This window comes from Spinacia oleracea, chromosome 3 (genome assembly GCF_020520425.1).
Source record: "Spinacia oleracea cultivar Varoflay chromosome 3, BTI_SOV_V1, whole genome shotgun sequence".
Classification (NCBI taxonomy): domain Eukaryota; kingdom Viridiplantae; phylum Streptophyta; class Magnoliopsida; order Caryophyllales; family Amaranthaceae; genus Spinacia; species Spinacia oleracea.
In genome coordinates, this window is record NC_079489.1 from 71,482,287 (window position 1) to 71,501,766 (window position 19,480).

General features: G+C 40.5%; 1 protein-coding gene across 1 annotated transcript; it reads left to right on the plus strand.

Moving 5' to 3' along the window:
* The first annotated feature begins 11,109 nt into the window (after window positions 1–11,109).
* LOC110789229 (ACT domain-containing protein ACR6) lies at window positions 11,110–15,027 on the plus strand. The gene is made up of 7 exons (XM_021993876.2): window positions 11,110–11,688; window positions 11,942–11,987; window positions 12,859–12,973; window positions 13,089–13,156; window positions 13,405–14,013; window positions 14,102–14,206; window positions 14,318–15,027. Exons 1-7 carry the CDS (start codon window positions 11,642–11,644, stop codon window positions 14,660–14,662), a joined length of 1,335 nt encoding a protein of 444 aa, XP_021849568.1. The 5' UTR covers window positions 11,110–11,641; the 3' UTR covers window positions 14,663–15,027.
* Window positions 15,028–19,480: the final 4,453 nt, after the last annotated feature.

Sequence of the window (19,480 nt, forward strand, 5' to 3'; positions counted from 1 at the left end):
AGAATTGAATCAGCCTTTGATTCTGCTGTATTTTAAGTAGCTTCAGAGCAAGTGTACAGTTGCATCCAGTGCACACACAGGTAGGTATAGAATCTAATCCATCAAGTTGATCCCACAGTAGTTTGATTTTGGTAAAGAAGCTTGATATCTCTTCATTCTCTTCTTGATTTAGATTACTCAATTGTTGTTGTATAGTGTACAACTGTGGACCAGAAGACTAACAAAACCTTTCTTCTAGATCAAGCTATCTCCCTTGATGTTCTGAGATATAGAAAATTCTTTTTAATTGAAGGTTCTAAAGAAGCTATTATCCATGAAATAACCAAATCATTGAACCTATTCCGTATTCTGTTGTTTAAGGAATTTGCTGCTGGCTGACTTAAACTTCCATCAACAAAGCACAACTTATTTCTTGCTGATAAAGTTATGACCATTGAACGCTTTCAATTGTTGAAACACTTGCCTTCAAACACAATGTTAACTTGTTTTGAGGCATTTAAGTCATTGTTGCTCAGATAATAGGCTGAATTTGGATTGGTAGACGGATAATTTTGCTGACCTGCAGGCATTTGATGAAGGTTTTCTTGAGAATTCTAATGAATTATTTGAGAAAAGTTGAGATTCTTGATTTGTTGTCAAGAATTTGTAGAAGAATTCAACTAAAAAACAATATGAACTGAGAAGAACAGATGAAAAATTAGGCAGGATCAATGATTCTGCTCTGATACCATGTTAGAATTCTAAAGAATTCTTTGTATCCAATCAGTGTAAAGCTAATGTACACATCATCATCTAATGCTAATTATTACAATGTGATGAATTGGCTGATTTCATAACATAATTCCTAAAATAAGGGAGAGGTTGTTGCACTGTGATCCTTCTAGAAGCTAGTTGGTTGGGAAGCTTCACATGTACCAGTTCTGTAGTTTTGCAGTGTGTAGGACTGCACTTGATGTGAGCTTGTTGACTGTGGGAAGCAGTGCCTGCAGTGCATGATATACCAACATGTCTCTTGTGTTAAATACTCCGTACTTTCCAAACTATATACAAGTTCAACTTGTTCAACATTTGGTCAAGTATTCCAGACCACCGTTGGAATGATTTTGTTTCTAGAAATAAATGACACCAACTTCGTTAAAATTCACAAGTATCTAATTAAACTAACTAATTATCCAACTTTTTTTAAGCTAACTAGTCTACCAATAAATGTAAACAACCATTTATTCGACGCCCTAATCCGTTAAAAACGCCCTCATTCATTGCGTGAAAGTACGATTCTGCCCTTTACAATCAAATTCACCCCCTTCCCTCATCACCCTTTCCTCCTTCTCTACTCTTTCCCTCCCTCCGTTCTTCCTTCGGCAGCCACCAACAGTTTCTCCGCACCCCTCAGCCGAACTCCGGCCGGGTTTGTTCCACCAAAATCTCGCCGCCCACCACATTTATGTTTCCCGACCTCTTCTTCTTTGTTTTTCTCCAGCAAACCCGACCGAAGATGCCTCACAACACCCCCTTCTTGCTCGCACCATAGTCGTTGGAGCACTTCCCTCTTGTCGGCGCTGCACTCCCCTCTCGTCGGCGCTGCACTCCCCGCTCGCTACACTGCTCCCCTCTCGCCGGTGCTGCAAAGCACTCCCCTGTTTCGCGGCGGCGTTCGAAGTTTCCAACCCAAATCTCGGCGCCCAAGACTCTGTTTCTTGCCGGTGAAGGTGTCAACGACAATGGCTCCAATGAATAGGCCTAGGTCGACGTCGTTGCCTCCTCCTCCATTATCGCCGCCGCAGAAGGCAATTTTTTTTAAGTAATTGTTTCTCGCCCGCGTACAAGATTTGCGTGTCTTCTATGTCTGTCGCGCACAACCAGTGCGCCCGTGACATGAGGGTTGTGCAGATCTGGTGCACGACTCCCATGTCACCGGCGCACAGGTTATGCGCGGTGGACATGGAAGCCACGCAAATGATGTGCGCGGGCGGGGAAAATCAGCTTTTCAATTTAATTTCTTTTCCTTTTTTTAATTATTGTTGTTTTATTTCCTTTTCTATTTCTGTTTATATTATTTAATTTTTGTTGATTTATTATTTCCGATTTTATTTGTTTTATTTTTATTATTTAATTTCCTGTTTTTATTTTGACTAATCAATATTATCATTTTAGTTGATTAATTTATTATATTAACGAAAAACCAAATACAATCCGCATTTTTATTTTTAGCGGAAAAAATTATAAATGTTAGGTATTATTATTAAATTATAAATGTTAGGGATTATTATTAAATTATTAGCGCTAAAAAATAAATATACATCATAGTTTATATAAAATATATATTTTATAATATGAAAATGTATTATAAAATTATTAGCGTTAAAAATATATATACATCATAGTTTATATAAAAAAAATATAGTTTATATAATAATTGTAGTTTACAGTTTTAGTAATAAAACTAAAAATTATTAGCTTTAAAACGATATATAAATTATAGTTTATATAAAAAAGTATAGTTTGGTAACAAGTATATGTTATGCTAATAAAAAAAAAATGTAATCCGTGTCACGTTGGTATTAAGAATAGTTGGTAACAAGTATATGTCACGCTTATAATAATATCTTATTTGCAGTATTTAGCACTTTAGAAGTGAGTAACGTAATTTTGAATCAATTTGAATATATATTTGAATATAAAATCTAATTAATGAAGGATTTTTAATGAAAAACAACCTAACATATGTCACGTTTGATGAATAATAGCGACTTACGAAGATCGACGTCGAAGATGATGAGGATAATGTGAATGATGTGGATGATGTCGTTGTCGGTTTTAGAGTGAAGCATACGAGAAGTCGGTGTGTGAATGCTTCGGTTAGGAGAGAGATAGAGATGGTTTACCATGGAGGGGGTGGAGGAGGAGAACTGGAGGACTTCACTACGGCTTTGGATAAGGCTTTGGAATCCACCTCATCTCCAAGACTCCAACTCGTTCGTCATATGGGTCGACACAACAACAATATAAGGAGGATGTGGATGATGTGGTTGTGGAGGAGGATGTGGATGCGGAGATGGATTTGGAGAATTTGGATGATGAGGACAAAGAGAAGGAGAAGAGTAACGGGGATAGGGAAACGCATGTCATCCCACCTCGTGTCGTGCAACGCAAATGTGACGCTCTTGTTACTATTCAGCGACTTGGAGGGGTTTATTCATAGCTCTGAGGGTAATACGACTACCATTGGACATTTCCGTAGAGATAGAGATCAGAGGGCAAGAGACACTTGGTTAGTTACTGCCCGATGGTTGGAGGTCCTTCAGACGGTAAAGTTATTCCTAGCTACCCGGCTCACGTTGCGACGTGTTTATGGGATGACACTTCAGATCGAGGTAAATTGCATTGCCGGCGTAGATTAGTGGTTTGTAAGCGGCTTCATAAGTGGTTTCGTGTAATGTCTGTTGATCTACAACAGAAGAAATTTGCTACTTCGGTGAGTCATTTGTCGTTGATCATGGCACCCCTTTGATTTCTGCCTTCGTGGAGAGGTGGCAAACGGATACGAATACATTTCATCTTCCATTTGGAGATATGACGATCATGTTGCATGACGTTGAGGCGATATTGGGGATTCCTATCGATGGGAGTGTAGTGAGTTGTACCTCTGACGACCAGAGAACACCTCTTATTAGCCTTTTTCTCGAGTTGCTTCAGGTGAGCGATGAGACGACCCTTAGAGAAGGGAAAGCGCCTGTATGTGAGCATAACTGTGTGAAGATTGCCTCTATTATTGACAGCTTGCAGGACATGGGTAGGGACCCAGGTTGTGAGATGGCTGGTTGGTTGTTGACTACTATTAGATCTTGTTTGTTTACTGATAAGAGTAGGAGTCGGATTAGCTCGTAGATCTTACGTAATCTCGATCATCTAGACCATCTACAGATCCATTCTTGGGGTTTGGATTGCTTAGCTTTTCTTTGTCACCGTCTGGGTATGGCTTCACGGTCAGAGTCACGAGGTATTGGAGGTTGTCTCACGCTTCTTCAGGCCTGGATATATGAGCATTTTCCTGGTTTCCAACCACGGTCAATCAGGAAGGATTTAGGACCTGATGATCCTCGAGCATCGAGATCGGTTTATGTTGCTGAGAGTAAGGATCCCAGACTAGATTGACGTCATTTCGTGCTCGATTAGATAAGATAACACCAGAGCAGGTAATTCAACATTTGTAATTTGGTGTTTTCAATGCATATTTCTTGTGTTTTATATTGGTTATAATACTTTGATGTTGATGTTCCTAGGTTTTTTGGACGCTATTTGGCGCCAACCCCGCCGCTCAGAGTCCGAGGACTACTTACATGGGCCCCATATGTTATCGTACGTGATATCGGTGAGATGTATAACCCTGATCGAGATACTCGACAATTGGATTATGTGCAGCGTGTTCCGCATGATGTCATTTTCTTTGGCAAAACGTACAGGACACCAAACTCGAGGAAGTATGGGGTGGAGTTCCAGGACTTGTCACATATTGACAAGTTGTGGAAACGTTTCAGAGTCGATGGTTATGCTGCTAGCTTGATTCTCACGTCTCTAGCGCCCGTTCTAGAAGGTGCGCCTTACATGAGTGTAGATGATTATGGATGATGGTTTATGGACCACTCTCATCCATACACTTGTCCCGCGTTTGTTGAATTTCCGTCGACTGCAGTTATTCCCGATGGTGATGACCGTCCAACAATTACTGAACGATTGGAAGATGGTTATGGATTCCCCGTGATTGTAATGGATTGTAATTTGTTTATTAATATTTATGATTTATGGACTTTGTAATTTAATTTGGGTTGTTTATGTATTTTTATTTTATAATGGACTTTGTAATTTAATTTGGGATGTTTATGTATGTTTAGTTTATAATGGACTTTGTAATTTAATTTGGGATGTTTATGTATGTTTAGTTTTTAATTGACTTTTATAAGTCATTCATTTACACTCGCTTTTCCAAATAACTAAATCAAAGTAATTATTCCAAAGATTTTAATTAATCCAAACTAAAATGAAACACAACATAAATTAGTAAGTATATTATAACATTAACATTAAAATTACACTATGATCTACCCATCCTAAAATTAAACTCGTTCGAATATCGTTCCCAAGCTTCTCGCCTAGCCTGATATCTTGATTCCATTCTTGAACATTGTAATATGCCAATCCTTTCCAACTGGTTGTTATGGGTGGTAACGGAAAATCCGGAGTCATATCCAGAAGAATATAGTGACCTCTATTTACAAATGCCAACACGATCTCTTTGGCTGGCCTAGTGGCTTCATACATGTTTTGAATTTCAAGCAAGCATGGAAGATCAATTAAACAAATATATTTGCATAATAATGTATGTATAAATTAATTAAACCCGTACCTGTTTTCCAATGAGAGAATGGTGAAGTTAGGAAATAAGCCACCACGATTGTCGATACTCAAGATGACAACGACCGCATTGAAGTGTGTGGCAAGCGGCCACAAGTCACAATCGGTAGCCATCCAATGGTCTTCTCCACACCGTCCAGCTCTCCAATTTATACTCCACAAGCCATTAGCAATAAAATATGGACGGTATACATGGCGGTATTGTTGAAGCTTTTCAATCTCTCCAACAAGCGTTGATCGAATCTCATCGTTCTTGATCACCCAAGAAAAACTCTGCGGCACATCGAAATCCGCAGTTCTCGTCAGGTATAACATCATTGTATCCTCTAACATACTGCAACATAAATTGCAGTAACCACTCTTTGAAATGAGGCGTAATTAGATCAATGCGCATGTAACTTCCTAATGAAAAACAAAATATAAAAAAATATTAATGATTTAATATATAACAAACATTAACATATATATAAACAATTTGTAAATTACCTAATGAAGATCTTGTTTGTTGCGTGCTCGTTGACGACGACCCTTGATAACGACTCCGACGAGGACCCATGTTACGTACATGTTCGATAAAATGAGATTCCTTGTAGTGGAATTTCTTTGTTTCCGTGGTCTCCCTCTCCTAGTTAAGTTGGGTTATGGTTCCTCATAACCTGCATTCTCGGGATGCAAGTCATCGTGAACGATCCTCGAAATATCTCAAGCAACTGCAATATCTCGAGCTAACACGTTATCGACAAGGGATCGGAAAAGATCAACAACTTATGCAGACTGCTCCGCAAACTCACGAATGTTCTCCCCATCTCCGATCTCCAAGGTCTTCCAAAATCGATGGACAAGGTCAATATACAACCCAATTCCACCTTGGACCTCCATATATATGTTGCAAGAACATGGAAGTCCATGAGTGGACAATTTAGCACAACCACACCTCTCAAAAACTTCAGTACTTAACTGTCGCATTCTCGTACGTTCTTCCAAAATAAGCTCCAAAGCATGATGGGACACACGAAAAACAAGGTGTTGGTATAGATAACTCTTGAATAACGCACCATGTCTCCGTCTTGAACTCTTTGATCCATTTTTAATCTATGTAACTTGATTGTTGATTGAAGCATGCACTTTTCTAAAAACTGTGCCCAATGACCCTTGCGAACTGCCAAGCCAACTCTTCACGAAAGAGTGTTGACTCTCAACCCTACAAGTCATTATGTTGCCAAAGTGAAGGACCTCATTCGTCCAAGCTAGAAAAAACTTCTGCCTATGATCAGTAAACTATGTGTTGTGCACATAATCAATAACGCTCTGCCAACTTGCATAACAACCTTCCATGCTTGTAACTACACGTTCATATTCTGCCTCAGTCGACGCCTCCATAATTCTATTCCAAACTCCGTTCTTGAAAGCTTGACCAACTTCCTTATTCTTGTTACATAAAAATGATACATGGGCCTCCACGTCGTTGTTGATATGCCATGTACATAGCAAATGTCTGGAATTTGGAAAAACCTCGGCTATGAGTCTCATAAGACCTGTAGGGGAATAAAGTTAAATACATAACATGTGCGGAACAATCCCCAATGCCAGGAAACATGTATAAAGCACAGATTAAGCAAACTTACATTTGAAGCGTGTTTTTCCGAGTAATCTGTCAACGAACACGAACTTAGAACTCCACTTGTTGTTCCTCTACTTGGTTCACCGACACGTTCAGATCCGTCTTGACAACCGTAGCTTAGACAATCAATCAACAGTTTTACTTTTCGGGATGAACAGTTTTCAGAGAAAACTGAAAAACGTAATGTTTAGAATTAGGTTTAGGGTTTTCTGGAAAACTGATGTGTGTACATTGTTTTGTGTAAAAATATAATATGACCTAATTATATTAATGATGTAACCGGCCAAGACCAAGAGGCCTTGACCGACCACACCACACACACGGACACCCACCCGCGCACAGCCCACACTGCAGGCCGAAGCCCACAGCGCGCAGCCGTGCAACATGGGTCATGGGCCTCGCTGCCTCGTTGTTGTGCTGTTGCGTGTTAGTGCGCTCGCTGCCACGCCCCGCAGGCTGGCTTGCTCGTTTGCTCGCGAGCTCGCTGGCTCGTTGGGTGCTTGCGCACTTGCGCGCTTGGCTCGACGGGTCGGCAGCTCCGATGCTCTTCGTATTCGCGAGTAATGCCTTACGGCTATTATATATCGTATCGTATCCGAAGATTATTCGTTTCACCCAGCTTACGAATATTCGCGATACGATATACGATTCCGATGCAAGGTCGTATCGTATAATACGTTTTCTAAAACTAATTCCCGAAAAGATATTAAATGAATTTCCGATTCATTTAATCTGGTGATCTGTTACATGCCATTGGTGTGACTTTGTAGGTTCAGTCAAGAGTAAGTTGTGAGCTTAATATTCATTAGAACTCACTGATCGGAAGCATAGCTCCAGCTAGCTGTTCCGATCACTTGATCTCACTGAATTAATTGTTCGCAATTAATCTGAACCTTGGTATTAGACTTAATGCACCTTGGGTGAAGGTCATATTTCCTTCAAGACCACCCTCTTTGTCCGTAAAGATTGCCGATGGAATGAAAGCCTCTCCAAGGAGCAGCTTCAACTTCTGTACACCCAACGGTAGCTCGTTGCAGTATTGTCTTTCATAAATGCATAGGCGATCAGGAAATTATGATTTGTCGGTGTCACACCAACAATCTCCAAGAAAGGAAACCCATATATGTTTGTCTTGTACGTGAAATCAAACCAATAACCAGTGGATATGTGCGTAACACCTCCACCATTGTAGAGTGAGCTAAGATGCGCGGGTAATGTCTTTAATCCTACGATCACTGCATGAGACCAAGTTTATGTAATTGTGCTCTCTCTCTAGATGCAACATCTGCTCAGCTACATTTCTTCCTTTTGAACCTTTTCGTCTCATCTTTTCTTTGAAGTTGTAAATGTGTCTCATGTTGGGATGTTCATTTGGATACTTTTTTTTAAAGGCTACCATAATATTTTTTGGCTTAGCCTGTGCATCGTTCATCTCACGAATCACTTCCTTTGCACCCAGACTAAGACCGCTAACACCACAGTTATGTGTGCCACGATCATGAAGCAACTCAATAACCCAATTAGTTTCTTCTACTCGTTGTTGTTCACACTTAATCATAAACCGACAACCACATGTCTTACTCTTTGTGTTTGACCGTTTTGCGGTCTCTGGATCCCTACAATTGTTTTCTCTCCTTCCCCGATCGCATTTCAAGTACCGGCACATACGCCCATATTTTCGCGTCGTTTTGTACGAGCTACTTATCAATATGAACCCAGATCCGATAGGCACTTGCTTTGCCCAATTCGCTGCGTTTTCAAATCCATCGAATATTGCATTTGTCGTAAATAGAATACTATAATCAACACCGTCGCCACCATAATCCGAAAGTCGGGCTATAATAAAACATAATAACTTTACTTAATATGTTACACCAATAATTATAGTGTATAAAGGATTTACTTAATTATTATATGAACAACAAGCGAAAAATTAATGACGAATAATAACTTAAGTAAATATTAATAACATTATATCCCAATTATAATTAATAAGATACTAATTATATTCTAAATTAAAAATTAACTAATTTAACAATTAATTTCTAAAATTAACATAATTTCTAAAATTAATAAATAATTTCTAAATTCACTAACACTAATTTATGAAATAATTTAATACGATTATTCTTAATTAATAATAATTTTTTACATTAATTCTTAATACACAAACAATATGCATTAATTAATAATATACACTAACAATATACACTAATTAACAACAATAAAGACTAATTTACATGCTATTAATTAACAATATACACTAATTAACATGCTATAATAATTGCTAATTAATTAAAAATATACACTAATTAACATGCTATATATCATAATAATTGCTAATAATCGCTAATTAAACCCTAATTAATCCCGTAATATTACGTTAAAAAAAATTAAATTTTTAAGAAAAGGACGCGCACAATTATTGCACGGTGGACATGAGGGCCGCACACGGTTATTGTGTGGCTCCCATGTCCACCAAGCAGATCTTGTGCTTGGCTCACATGTCTGCCGCGCACAAGATTACTTGGTGAAAATGGGAGCCAAGCAATAACCGTTCGCGGCCCCATGTCCACCGTGCGATAATTGTGCGTCGGCCACTACATACCTCCTCCACCATTGATGCTCACGTCTCTGAACACAACCGTCAACTCAGTCGATCACCGTCGTACCACATGAACCCAACCACGAGCTTCATTGATGAATAGTGATGCGGTGACAATTAGAAAAAAAAAATTACTTATCCGGCGATATTAGGTGGTAATTATATGAGTTAAGAAGGTTGCCAACAACAACAACAAATTTTTTGTTGCCGGAATTAATGGTTTCCGGCGAGTATATATGGACGCCGGCGGAGGGGAAGGGGAAGATGAGGGGGAGGGTGAAAAAAAATGATGGTAAAGGGTAAGTTTTTATAAGGGCTAATTTGTTGTTTTACTTCAATAATGCGGGTGATATTAACGTACGCGGGCGTCGAATAACGATATGCCTTTTTAATTACAAAGCACATACGGAGTATAGTTTAAGGGCAATATTCTTGTATTTAAAGTACACATACTAAATACGATCTTTTTAATTTATCGGTGAGTCTTAATAATTAGGGGTTTAAAGAGTTTCCATAACGTATTAAGGCTATAATTTCTTCGTCTTTTTTCTAATTGCTTAATACTTATTTTTGTTTGTTTTAGATTATACCAAATTAAAAAAAAACACTAGTAGAAAATATCCAGGTTCTATTAGAAAAATTCAGACCATACCATTCAAAGAGAACAAAGGTTAGAGCAACTCCAATGATGAGCTACAATTTAGGTGGTGTAGTTAAGTTTGCCACATCAAATTTGTAGCTACAATTGATTTAAGCTACAAAGTTTTACATTGGTTGGGTACAACACCTTGTAGCTCCCTATAGTATTTATCTTATCCAAAATAAATTATTCAAAATCCAACAAGATTTTGAGCTACCTATTTAAAATAACTACAAGATTTTGATAGCTGCTTAGGTCATTGATTTACCAATGTTTGGCTACCTGCTCATGCTTTTTTTATTTTTTGTGAGCATGTTCTTTTTTTTTAACCACTGGAGTTGCTCTTAGAGCTCCATTTTGTTCACATTATTTCAACTTAAATAAATTCAGATGAATTTAGGTAAGATTTTTTTAAAAAAAAAAAAGAAAAAAAAGAAAAGCTGCATAATACAATTATAACTATACAAACTTGTGATAAATTTTAATAAGTTCAGGTAAATGATAATCGGGAATAAAACATATATTAACCCTGATATTCTCTTCATCCCTAATTGTTTGTCCCATTGTATTTTCAGGGGTCAAATTTTAAAAAGTTTGGCCATGAATTCTCACTAACTATAAAAGTAATATAATCATGTGGTTCTTGTTAGAATCGGTTTAATAAAATAAATTTAGAATATCAATTTTTATAATTTTTTGTGTATAAAAGTTGATAGTGCAATTTGGGGGTGGGGGTGGGATGGTGGGGATGGGGGGGGGGGGAAGAGAGTGTACTGTATACTAATGGAATTTTGGTGTAGTATAAAAGGGAAGGAGGTAGCAAGAGTGGAAGAGACAAGGCAGTTGAACTAACCACACCATCGTGGGAAGAAAACCAGTTAATTGCCGCCAAAAATACCAGCAATCAGCCGACCAGAACTCACGTGACATTCTAAAACTCCGTGCCAACTCTGGCAAATCATCACGTGCCGTACGGATTAAAAGCGACGGCGAGTAATCAGGGTCCCAAAACCGCCCATTTTCTCTCTCATTTGACCGCGGGCAGCCTTGTAACCGTCTTATCAAACCAATAAAAACTCCCCATGTCATTGAAAAGGGCAGCCGAACCAGTCACTCAAACTCTCGGGCAAAGTGGATAAACTGACCGTAGATAAATACTCCAGTACTCGTAAGACGGCTGCCTACGTTTCCCCATTTAACAACATTCTCTCTCCTATTTTTTTTTACTCTCCTCTGTTTACTTCTCCTACTACTTCTTCCACAAAAATTGGAGAATTTTATAAATTTTCCTAAACTTTTTTTTATAATAAATCTTGGTTATAAACTTCATTCTTCTGTAACCGGGTTCGATTTGTTGAGGGAAATGGACGACGAATATGCTAAATTGATCAGGAGGCTGAACCCACCAAGGTAATTTCTTTGAATTTAATCTTTTTGTTAACTTTAATTTTAGTTCTGATATTTTCTTTTTGTTATTTATCCAATTGACGATTGGATTATGAGCTAATACTGGATTAATTTCGCAATTAAACAGTTGGTTGCTAAAATTTCAGTTGTTATAATAAGTTGACGCACTGAGTAATTTAGATTTTGATAAATTAAGCGGGTTGAAATTGAGAGAATTCAAATATTTGTCTGATGAGTTGTTTGTTGTTTCTTGTAGAGTTGTAGTTGACAATATTTCCTGTGAAGATGCTTCTGTAATTCAGGTAATTTTATGCTTCTTGACTTGTTAGAGCACAATTGTTTTCTGTAGCTTATTCAACAAGGAGAAGTGTCAAAATTCGAAACCAATTAAGACTTGTACTGATAATTTCTCGAGAATACAGAATTCTTGAAGGAACATGTTTTAGGGTAAGTTAACTAACCAAAATATTGAAAAGCCATGTTTCATGCATCACCATATCACTTTGGAAAGGGTGGAATTACTCTTGCTAGCTACATACGGACATACCTAGCTTATATTCGTGGTCCAGGGCGGTTATTTACCTTATCTTAGCTTGTCATATTCAATGCACCAATTCTTAAATGGACTTGGTGCACACTGAATTTTGTGTGGACCATGTCTTATAAAAGGAAGTCAACAATTTATTTCTAATTTATTTTAGCTCGCTTATTAGGATTATTATGAAAAAATATCAAATTGGTTTCCTTGATACATGTAATGTTTGAATAATGTGATTTTAAGTCACAATTCACTTAAAAAAACATAGTGTTACTATATCTCAGAATTTTGTTGTTTAATTTATTATAGTCACTATACGAGCATTGAAGGTCTCTATGTGTCTAAAAAAATGTGCTAGAGAAAACTTTTGGGTTTGGGTCTACACTAATATTATTGTGGACCAGGTCCCCGCAAGAATAATCCTATTCAATGAATGCAAGCCTAAGCATGTTTGGAATGTCAAAATGATGTTACATTTACATATATCATATATGCATGCAACTAATTGAGCTCGATGTAAAGTTGTTACTTATTTATGGATTATGGAATTGGATTTTATTAGTTTTAATCGCGGGTATAAACAAAGATTTAACATTTGAACAAGTGTGACTGAATAATATATGTTGTTCGATCAGGTTGACAGTGTCAACAAGCATGGAACTCTTCTACAAGTTGTCCAAGTTCTTGCTGATGTTGACCTTACTATTAAAAAGGCATACATTTCTTCTGACGGTGGATGGTTTATGGATGGTATGTTTCGTTATCTACTACTTCTCCACATTTTATATGTACAAGCTTTGCACTTACTCAACCTTGCCTTTGTTTCTTACATCAGCTCCTGTTTTTTTTTTATTTCTTCGTTTAGTATTCTATGTGACTGACTACCATGGGAACAAGATCAGAGATCAAGAAGTTATCAACTATATCCAAAAGGTGTGTTTTACTGCTTCTGTAGTTTATCGTTAGGGTCTGTTTGGCATCACTGAATCACTACCAATCTTGTTTGTATCCTTTTGTTTGCATATAATCCTGAACTGATTGTGGAAACATCTATAAACCGGAAACTTTAAACTGATAAGAAATTATTTGCTTTCCGTGAACTGCTCGTCTATTCCTAACTATTTTCAATTTGTGCTCTGTGCTTGACCTGATTTTGTTATTGCCTGGGTGTAAATGTTCAGACAATCGAGAGCAATGCCTCATATTTGGCTCCTTTAAGAGATTCAGTTGGAGTGATGCCATCTGAAGAACATACCTCAATCGAGCTGACTGGGTCAGACAGACCAGGCTTATTATCAGAAGTTTGTGCAGTCCTCTCTGATCTTAACTGCAATGTAGTGAATGCTGAAATATGGACCCATAATTCTCGAGCTGCAGCTGTTGTACACGTAACTGATTATTCTACGGGGCGTGCAGTGAACGATCCTAAAAGGCTCTTTACAATAAAGAAGCTTCTTTGCTACGTGCTTAAAGGAAATAGTGATTGTCAGGTGGCAGAAATGAGACTGTCCCCTACTGAAAGTACTCATAGAGGAAGAAGGCTGCATCAAATTATGTTTAAGGATAGGGACTTTGAAAGAATGGAGACAGTAGGGTACCCTAGAAGCGAGGATAAGTATAGAAAGCCGCATGTTACAGTTTCTGATTGTCCAGAGAAGGATTATACTGTGATTGTTATGAGGTCCAAGGATCGGCCTAAATTGTTGTTCGATATTGTGTGTACTTTAACTGATATGCAATATGTGGTTTTTCATGGCATGGTCACCGGCGGGAGGATGGAAGCTTACCAGGTAATACGTTTTTCCATCATCATACCCATTATGTTGTCTGATTCTTGATTTTGCTTTTAGTATTTGACTGATAGCATTTTCATTATAGGAATTCTACATTCGACACGTTGATGGGAAGCCCATAAGATCAGAAGCTGAGCGAGAACGAGTTGTGAAATGCCTTGAAGCAGCCATAGAAAGGAGAGCATCAGAGGTATGCTGAACTCTGAAGGATTCAGGATTCCTATCTGTAGCTGTAGTTAATGGTTTATTGCTTCATACTTCATTATGAACTAACTTTAAGTCATTATGTTGTTCAATTCAGGGCTTAGAGTTGGAATTGCGCACTGAAGATCGAGTAGGACTGCTTTCAGACATAACCCGCATTTTCAGGGAAAACGGATTAACCATAAGAAGAGCTGAAATATCGACAAAGAGTGGAAAAGCAGTAGACACATTTTATGTTACAGATGTGGAAGGAAATGCTGTGGATCCAAGGACAGTCGATTGTATCCAACAACAAATCGGGAAAACCAAGTTGCAGATAAAACACGACTCATTTGACACTCCTAAACCTGCTCAGGAAACTACATTGAGTTTCCTCTTTGGGAATCTTTTTAAAAGCCCAAGTTTACAGAACTTAAAGCGAAATAGGTATGACTGTAATTAAACTGTATAGTCCTGTGCAGCTGTTGAAGTAGAGGAATGTAAGTGTTCCTGATACTAAAAACATAGCAAAGTAGGCAAGTACATATGTAGTATATAAATACAGGTAAAATCAGAGTAAAAGGAAAAATATAGCAAGTTGTAGTCAATGATGGATATTGAATATATACATATCGCCCCGGCCATGCGAAAGTTCAGGGGTTGTACATGTGTAATTAGCTCTAGGTTGTAGATAGATAGACAGACTACTCACTGTAAGTATTAAGGTTTACTGAATGTATATACTCCTACTGTATATTGGCCTTCTGTACAGGAGATAAACGCGATGTAAATATCCCTTTTATGTATATATTGCATAAGTACTTGAAATGTGTATACAGTATATACTGCTACTATAATACAAGTAGGATTTTCCCTATAAAATCTCATTTTACAAATGGGTTATCACAAGCTTTTCTTGAAAGGTCTTTCATTTGCTTTTTTTTTCCGGCTCGTTACACACATTGTAGAAAGCTATAAGGGGATCGGAGGCACCAGTGTTCAAGTTAGGACGACAACAACATTGTAGGTTAATGGTAGTTTTTGGATGTTAACAAAAATGATCCTTTAAATTTTTGGATCGTAAACAATCCTCAAGAGTTAATAGGATAAAAGATAATTAGTGATAAAGGACTAACTCAATCAAAAACTTAACCACGTGGTTGAAATCCCAAGATTAGTTTTAATAACTGTTTGGGCTCCCAATTGATTCTCAATTGGGCCACTAAGTCCAAAGCCCAATGGCTCTAAACAAACAGCATCAAACCCACCAATGGCTAGTCAGCCATCCATCAAGGCCCAAGGCCCAAAAGCAATAAATGACCTATGAGCATTTATTATGCAAACACTATAAATAGGCCGCCAAGGCTCACACCTCAAGGTACGTCCAATTTACCGCCTTAAGACTACTCTTCTAGAGAACTTCTCTCTAGAATCCGAGCATCATTCTTACTTAAGCATCGGAGGGGCTTTCCTCGGAAACACCCCCGAGGCTAGTGACTTTGCTCTTGTGCAGGTGAATTCGGACTCCACTCATTCAAACAAGCAAGATCTTCAACACATACAAAAGGGCCTTCATTCGAAGCCCATTGTTTCCATCTTTACAACACCGGAACAATTTGGCGCCGACTGTGGGGAAGAACACTTCAAAGCCTTTGAAAGACATCAATCACCTCTTTCCGCGAAAATGGTGAATGATGTTGTTAACAACAATGACGACGATATGATGGTGCGGTCAGATTCAGAATCTGACCAAGAGGGGCACCCTCAATCGATGGCGAGGTCACAGCCAAGCAGAGCTACGACCGCCACAAATGCAGGACCTCCGATTCCAACTAGGGAAGAGCTCACTGCGGCCATGACCATCATGCAAAACTTCCTCTTCAATGAGAAGCAGCAAGGACTGGCAAATGACCGCAGAGAAGAGAGGAGGACCAGGCGAAGGCTGAACGAGCCACCCAGTGCGGAAGTGTCCAGACCCGAACGAGAACTCCTTCCCTTGACAGGTACACACTTGACGTCGAGGTGGATGGAAAGCACGTGGGACACCCAAAAAAGGGCACAACAGCAACCAGATTGGTTTGCAAGACCATCGCCTACTCCAACAGCTCTCCAAAGCGAATCAACTACTCGTAACACTCGGATCCGAAGCTCGGTGCTCAGCAGGTTGAGGCCCTCGGTCCACTCAAGGTTAAGACCTTCGATCCATACGAGACTCGGGGTAGGTGAGTCGAGCAGATCTGGCGAACGACCCGAGGTCAGTAGCCGAGAAAGAAGAAGAGACAGGAGGCATGATCGAACCCCTAGCCCCCATCGTACGCCCGAACGTTCTAATCACAGAACCTCGGCAAACGAAGGCATCAGGGCTAGACTCGGGAAAAGAATCATGACTCCTACGTCATCCCCTTTCTCGGACGAGCTGATCATGGAAGAAATACCGAAGGTAAGACTGCCAGCGCACCTAACCTACAGCGGAATCACAGATCCGAGGGATCATGTCATCTCCTACGAGCAGCAAATGTTCTTGAGTCCCTACTCCGAAGCATGTTGGTGTAAATACTTCCCAACCACGCTAACCGGAGTGGCGGGAGAGTGGTTTAGATCGCTGCCGAAGGGATCGATCAAGAGCTGGAAAAAGCTGAAAAAGAGATTCTGCACACAGTTCGTGAGCAACAATCGCCCCGAGCGAACCACAGCAGAACTAACCTCAATCCAACAAGAAAGAGACGAAAGTCTGAGAGAATTCATGGCCAGATTCATGAAGGAATCAACAAACATACCAAACTTGCAGCCAGACGTGGCCATCTTCGCCTTGAAGCACGCGCTCCAGGAAGGGAAGTTCCGTGACGAACTCTCAATGAAGAACCCCTCCAGAATAGCTGACGTGCTCCAAATGGCTGATGCGTTCATCAGAACCGAAGAGTTCAACAAGGCCGCTGCAAGATTGAAGGGATCGTCGGATCCGAGAGTTCCGTTGAATACCCAGAGCAAGCCCGAGGGCGGCTCAAGGAAGGGGAAAGAGAAAGTAGGAGCTAGAGAGATGAGCCCGAAGAAAGACGGGAGAAGGGGTGAACTTCAACCCAAATACACCAACTACACTCCACTAGCTCTGCCCCGAAAAGAGATATTTAGCCTCAACAGAAATGATGAAAAGTGGAAACTACCGGGGAAGCTCAAGTCCAACCCAGCTCGGAGAAACAAGAACAAGTGGTGCGAGTTCCATGATGACTTCGGTCACCACACCGAAGAGTGCAACTCGCTGAAAGACAACATTGAGGACCTCGTTCGCCGAGGCTACCTGAAACAGTACTTGTTAGACCGAAGGGAGGAAAAAGAAAAGGCCGCCAGTGGCAAACAGCATGAGCAACCCCAGAAGAGGGTCTACGAAGCAACAGGACATAAGAAAAACGACATCCTGGTGGTGTTCGGGGGGCAGAAGTCTGGCCAGGCCAGCAAGAAACACCTAAGAGCCCTCTCCCATCGGGTCAACTTCAGCGCGGTTGGAGACAACCAACCACACCCCCCGAACATGACTTTCACTGCTGATGATTGCTTCGGAGTCCAGTACAAACATGACGATCCTCTGGTCATTTCCATGGACCTCAACAACCACAACGTACATCGAGTGTTAGTCGACGGAGGAAGTGCCGTCAATATCATCTTCAGAAACTGCTTCGAGCAGCTGATCCTCGAAGAGCCAGAGGAAGCACTGACGGAAGTCAGTTATCCTCTGATCGGATTCAACGGATCCGCAGCTATCCCTCGAGGAAAGATCACCCTGCCAGTCACAGTGGGCGAAGGCCAGGCAGCAAAAACCCTTCGGGACGAATTTTTGGTGATGGACTGCGACTCCGTATACAACGTAATCATGGGGAGAACCATGATTCACAAGATGCAAGCAGTCCCCTCCACATACCACCAGCTGATGATATACGTCTCGGATGCAGGATTCGCCGAACGAATCAGAGGTGATCAAGAAGTGGCGAGAAGAACCTGCCACACTGCTGTCCGAAAGCCCAAACTAGGGGACGGCCCCGAGGAAGAAAAAGGAGCTACGGGAGAGGAAAGCGAGGCAAAAAGGAGAAGAGCAAGCACGAGTACCTTGTCTCCCGCAGAAGTTGATGCCCGCCCCGAAACCCTATCTCCCGAACCAGATCAAGAAATGGAGGATATCTTCCTCGAAGAGGATTCAGACAGGAGCGTCCGAATAGGCAAGGGCCTAAGCTCGGGGCTCCGAATCGATTTGATCCGATTACTCAGGGATCATAAAGACATCTTTGCATGGTCAGCAGCAGATATGCCAGGGATAAATCCGAAGCTGATTTGTCACAAGCTGGACGTCAACGCTGACGCTCGGCCAGTCAAGCAAAAAAAGAGGAACTACTCCTCGGAGAAAAACAAAGCCATCGCCGAGGAGGTGAAAAAGTTGCAGGAGGCCGGGTTCATTGAGCCATGCATGTATCCGAAATGGCTGGCCAACGTGGTGATGGTTAAAAAAGCGAATGGCTCCTGGCGAATGTGCGTGGATTTCACAGACCTGAACCGAGCCTGCCCCAAAGACTGCTATCCCCTGCCAAGGATAGATCAATTGGTTGACTCCACCAGCGGCCATGCACTGCTCAGCTTCATGGATGCCTTTTCAGGCTACCACCAAGTATTCATGCACCCCGATGACAGAGCAAAGACAGCGTTCATCACAAGCGCAGGAGTGTTCAACTACAAAATGATGCCTTTCGGCTTGAAAAATGCCGGAGCCACCTACCAGAGGCTAGTTGATCACGTCTTCGCCGACCAGAAAGGGAGGAATGTGGAGGTCTATGTGGATGACTCCATCGTAAAAAGCATCAAGGAGGAAGACCACGTCAAAGACTTGGCAGAGACCTTCGGAAATCTGAGGAAGTACAGCATGAAGCTGAACCCAAAAAAATGCGTCTTCGGGGTGAAGTCAGGTAAATTCCTCGGATTCATGGTGAGCGAAAGAGGAATTGATGCGAACCCAGACAAAGTCCAAGCGGCATTGGATTTACCCGAGCCGAAGACCAAGAGAGATGTGCAGAGGCTAACCGGCAGGTTAGCCGCACTAACAAGGTTCATATCAAAAGCCTCGGACAAGGGAGCCCCCTTCTTCAAAGCACTGAAACCAAAGAACCTCCCCGGAGGAGAAGCAGAACCAGTCAAGAAAAAAGGGGTCCCGAGGAAAGTTGATCCCGAACTGATATGGGAACAGGAGCAAAAAGAAGCTTTTCAGCAACTCAGAGCCCACCTAGCTCAACTGCCGACACTG

What these genes read in the sequence shown, in the direction of transcription:
- LOC110789229 (XM_021993876.2), top strand. Translation starts at nt 11,642, where the DNA reads ATGGACGACGAATATGCTAAATTGATCAGGAGGCTGAACCCACCAAG. An exon ending in GGAGGATGGAAGCTTACCAG is followed by an intron (nt 14,014 to 14,101) that starts GTAATACGTTTT and finishes TTTTCATTATAG; the next exon opens with GAATTCTACATTCGACACGT. An exon ending in TAGAAAGGAGAGCATCAGAG is followed by an intron (nt 14,207 to 14,317) that starts GTATGCTGAACT and finishes TGTTCAATTCAG; the next exon opens with GGCTTAGAGTTGGAATTGCG.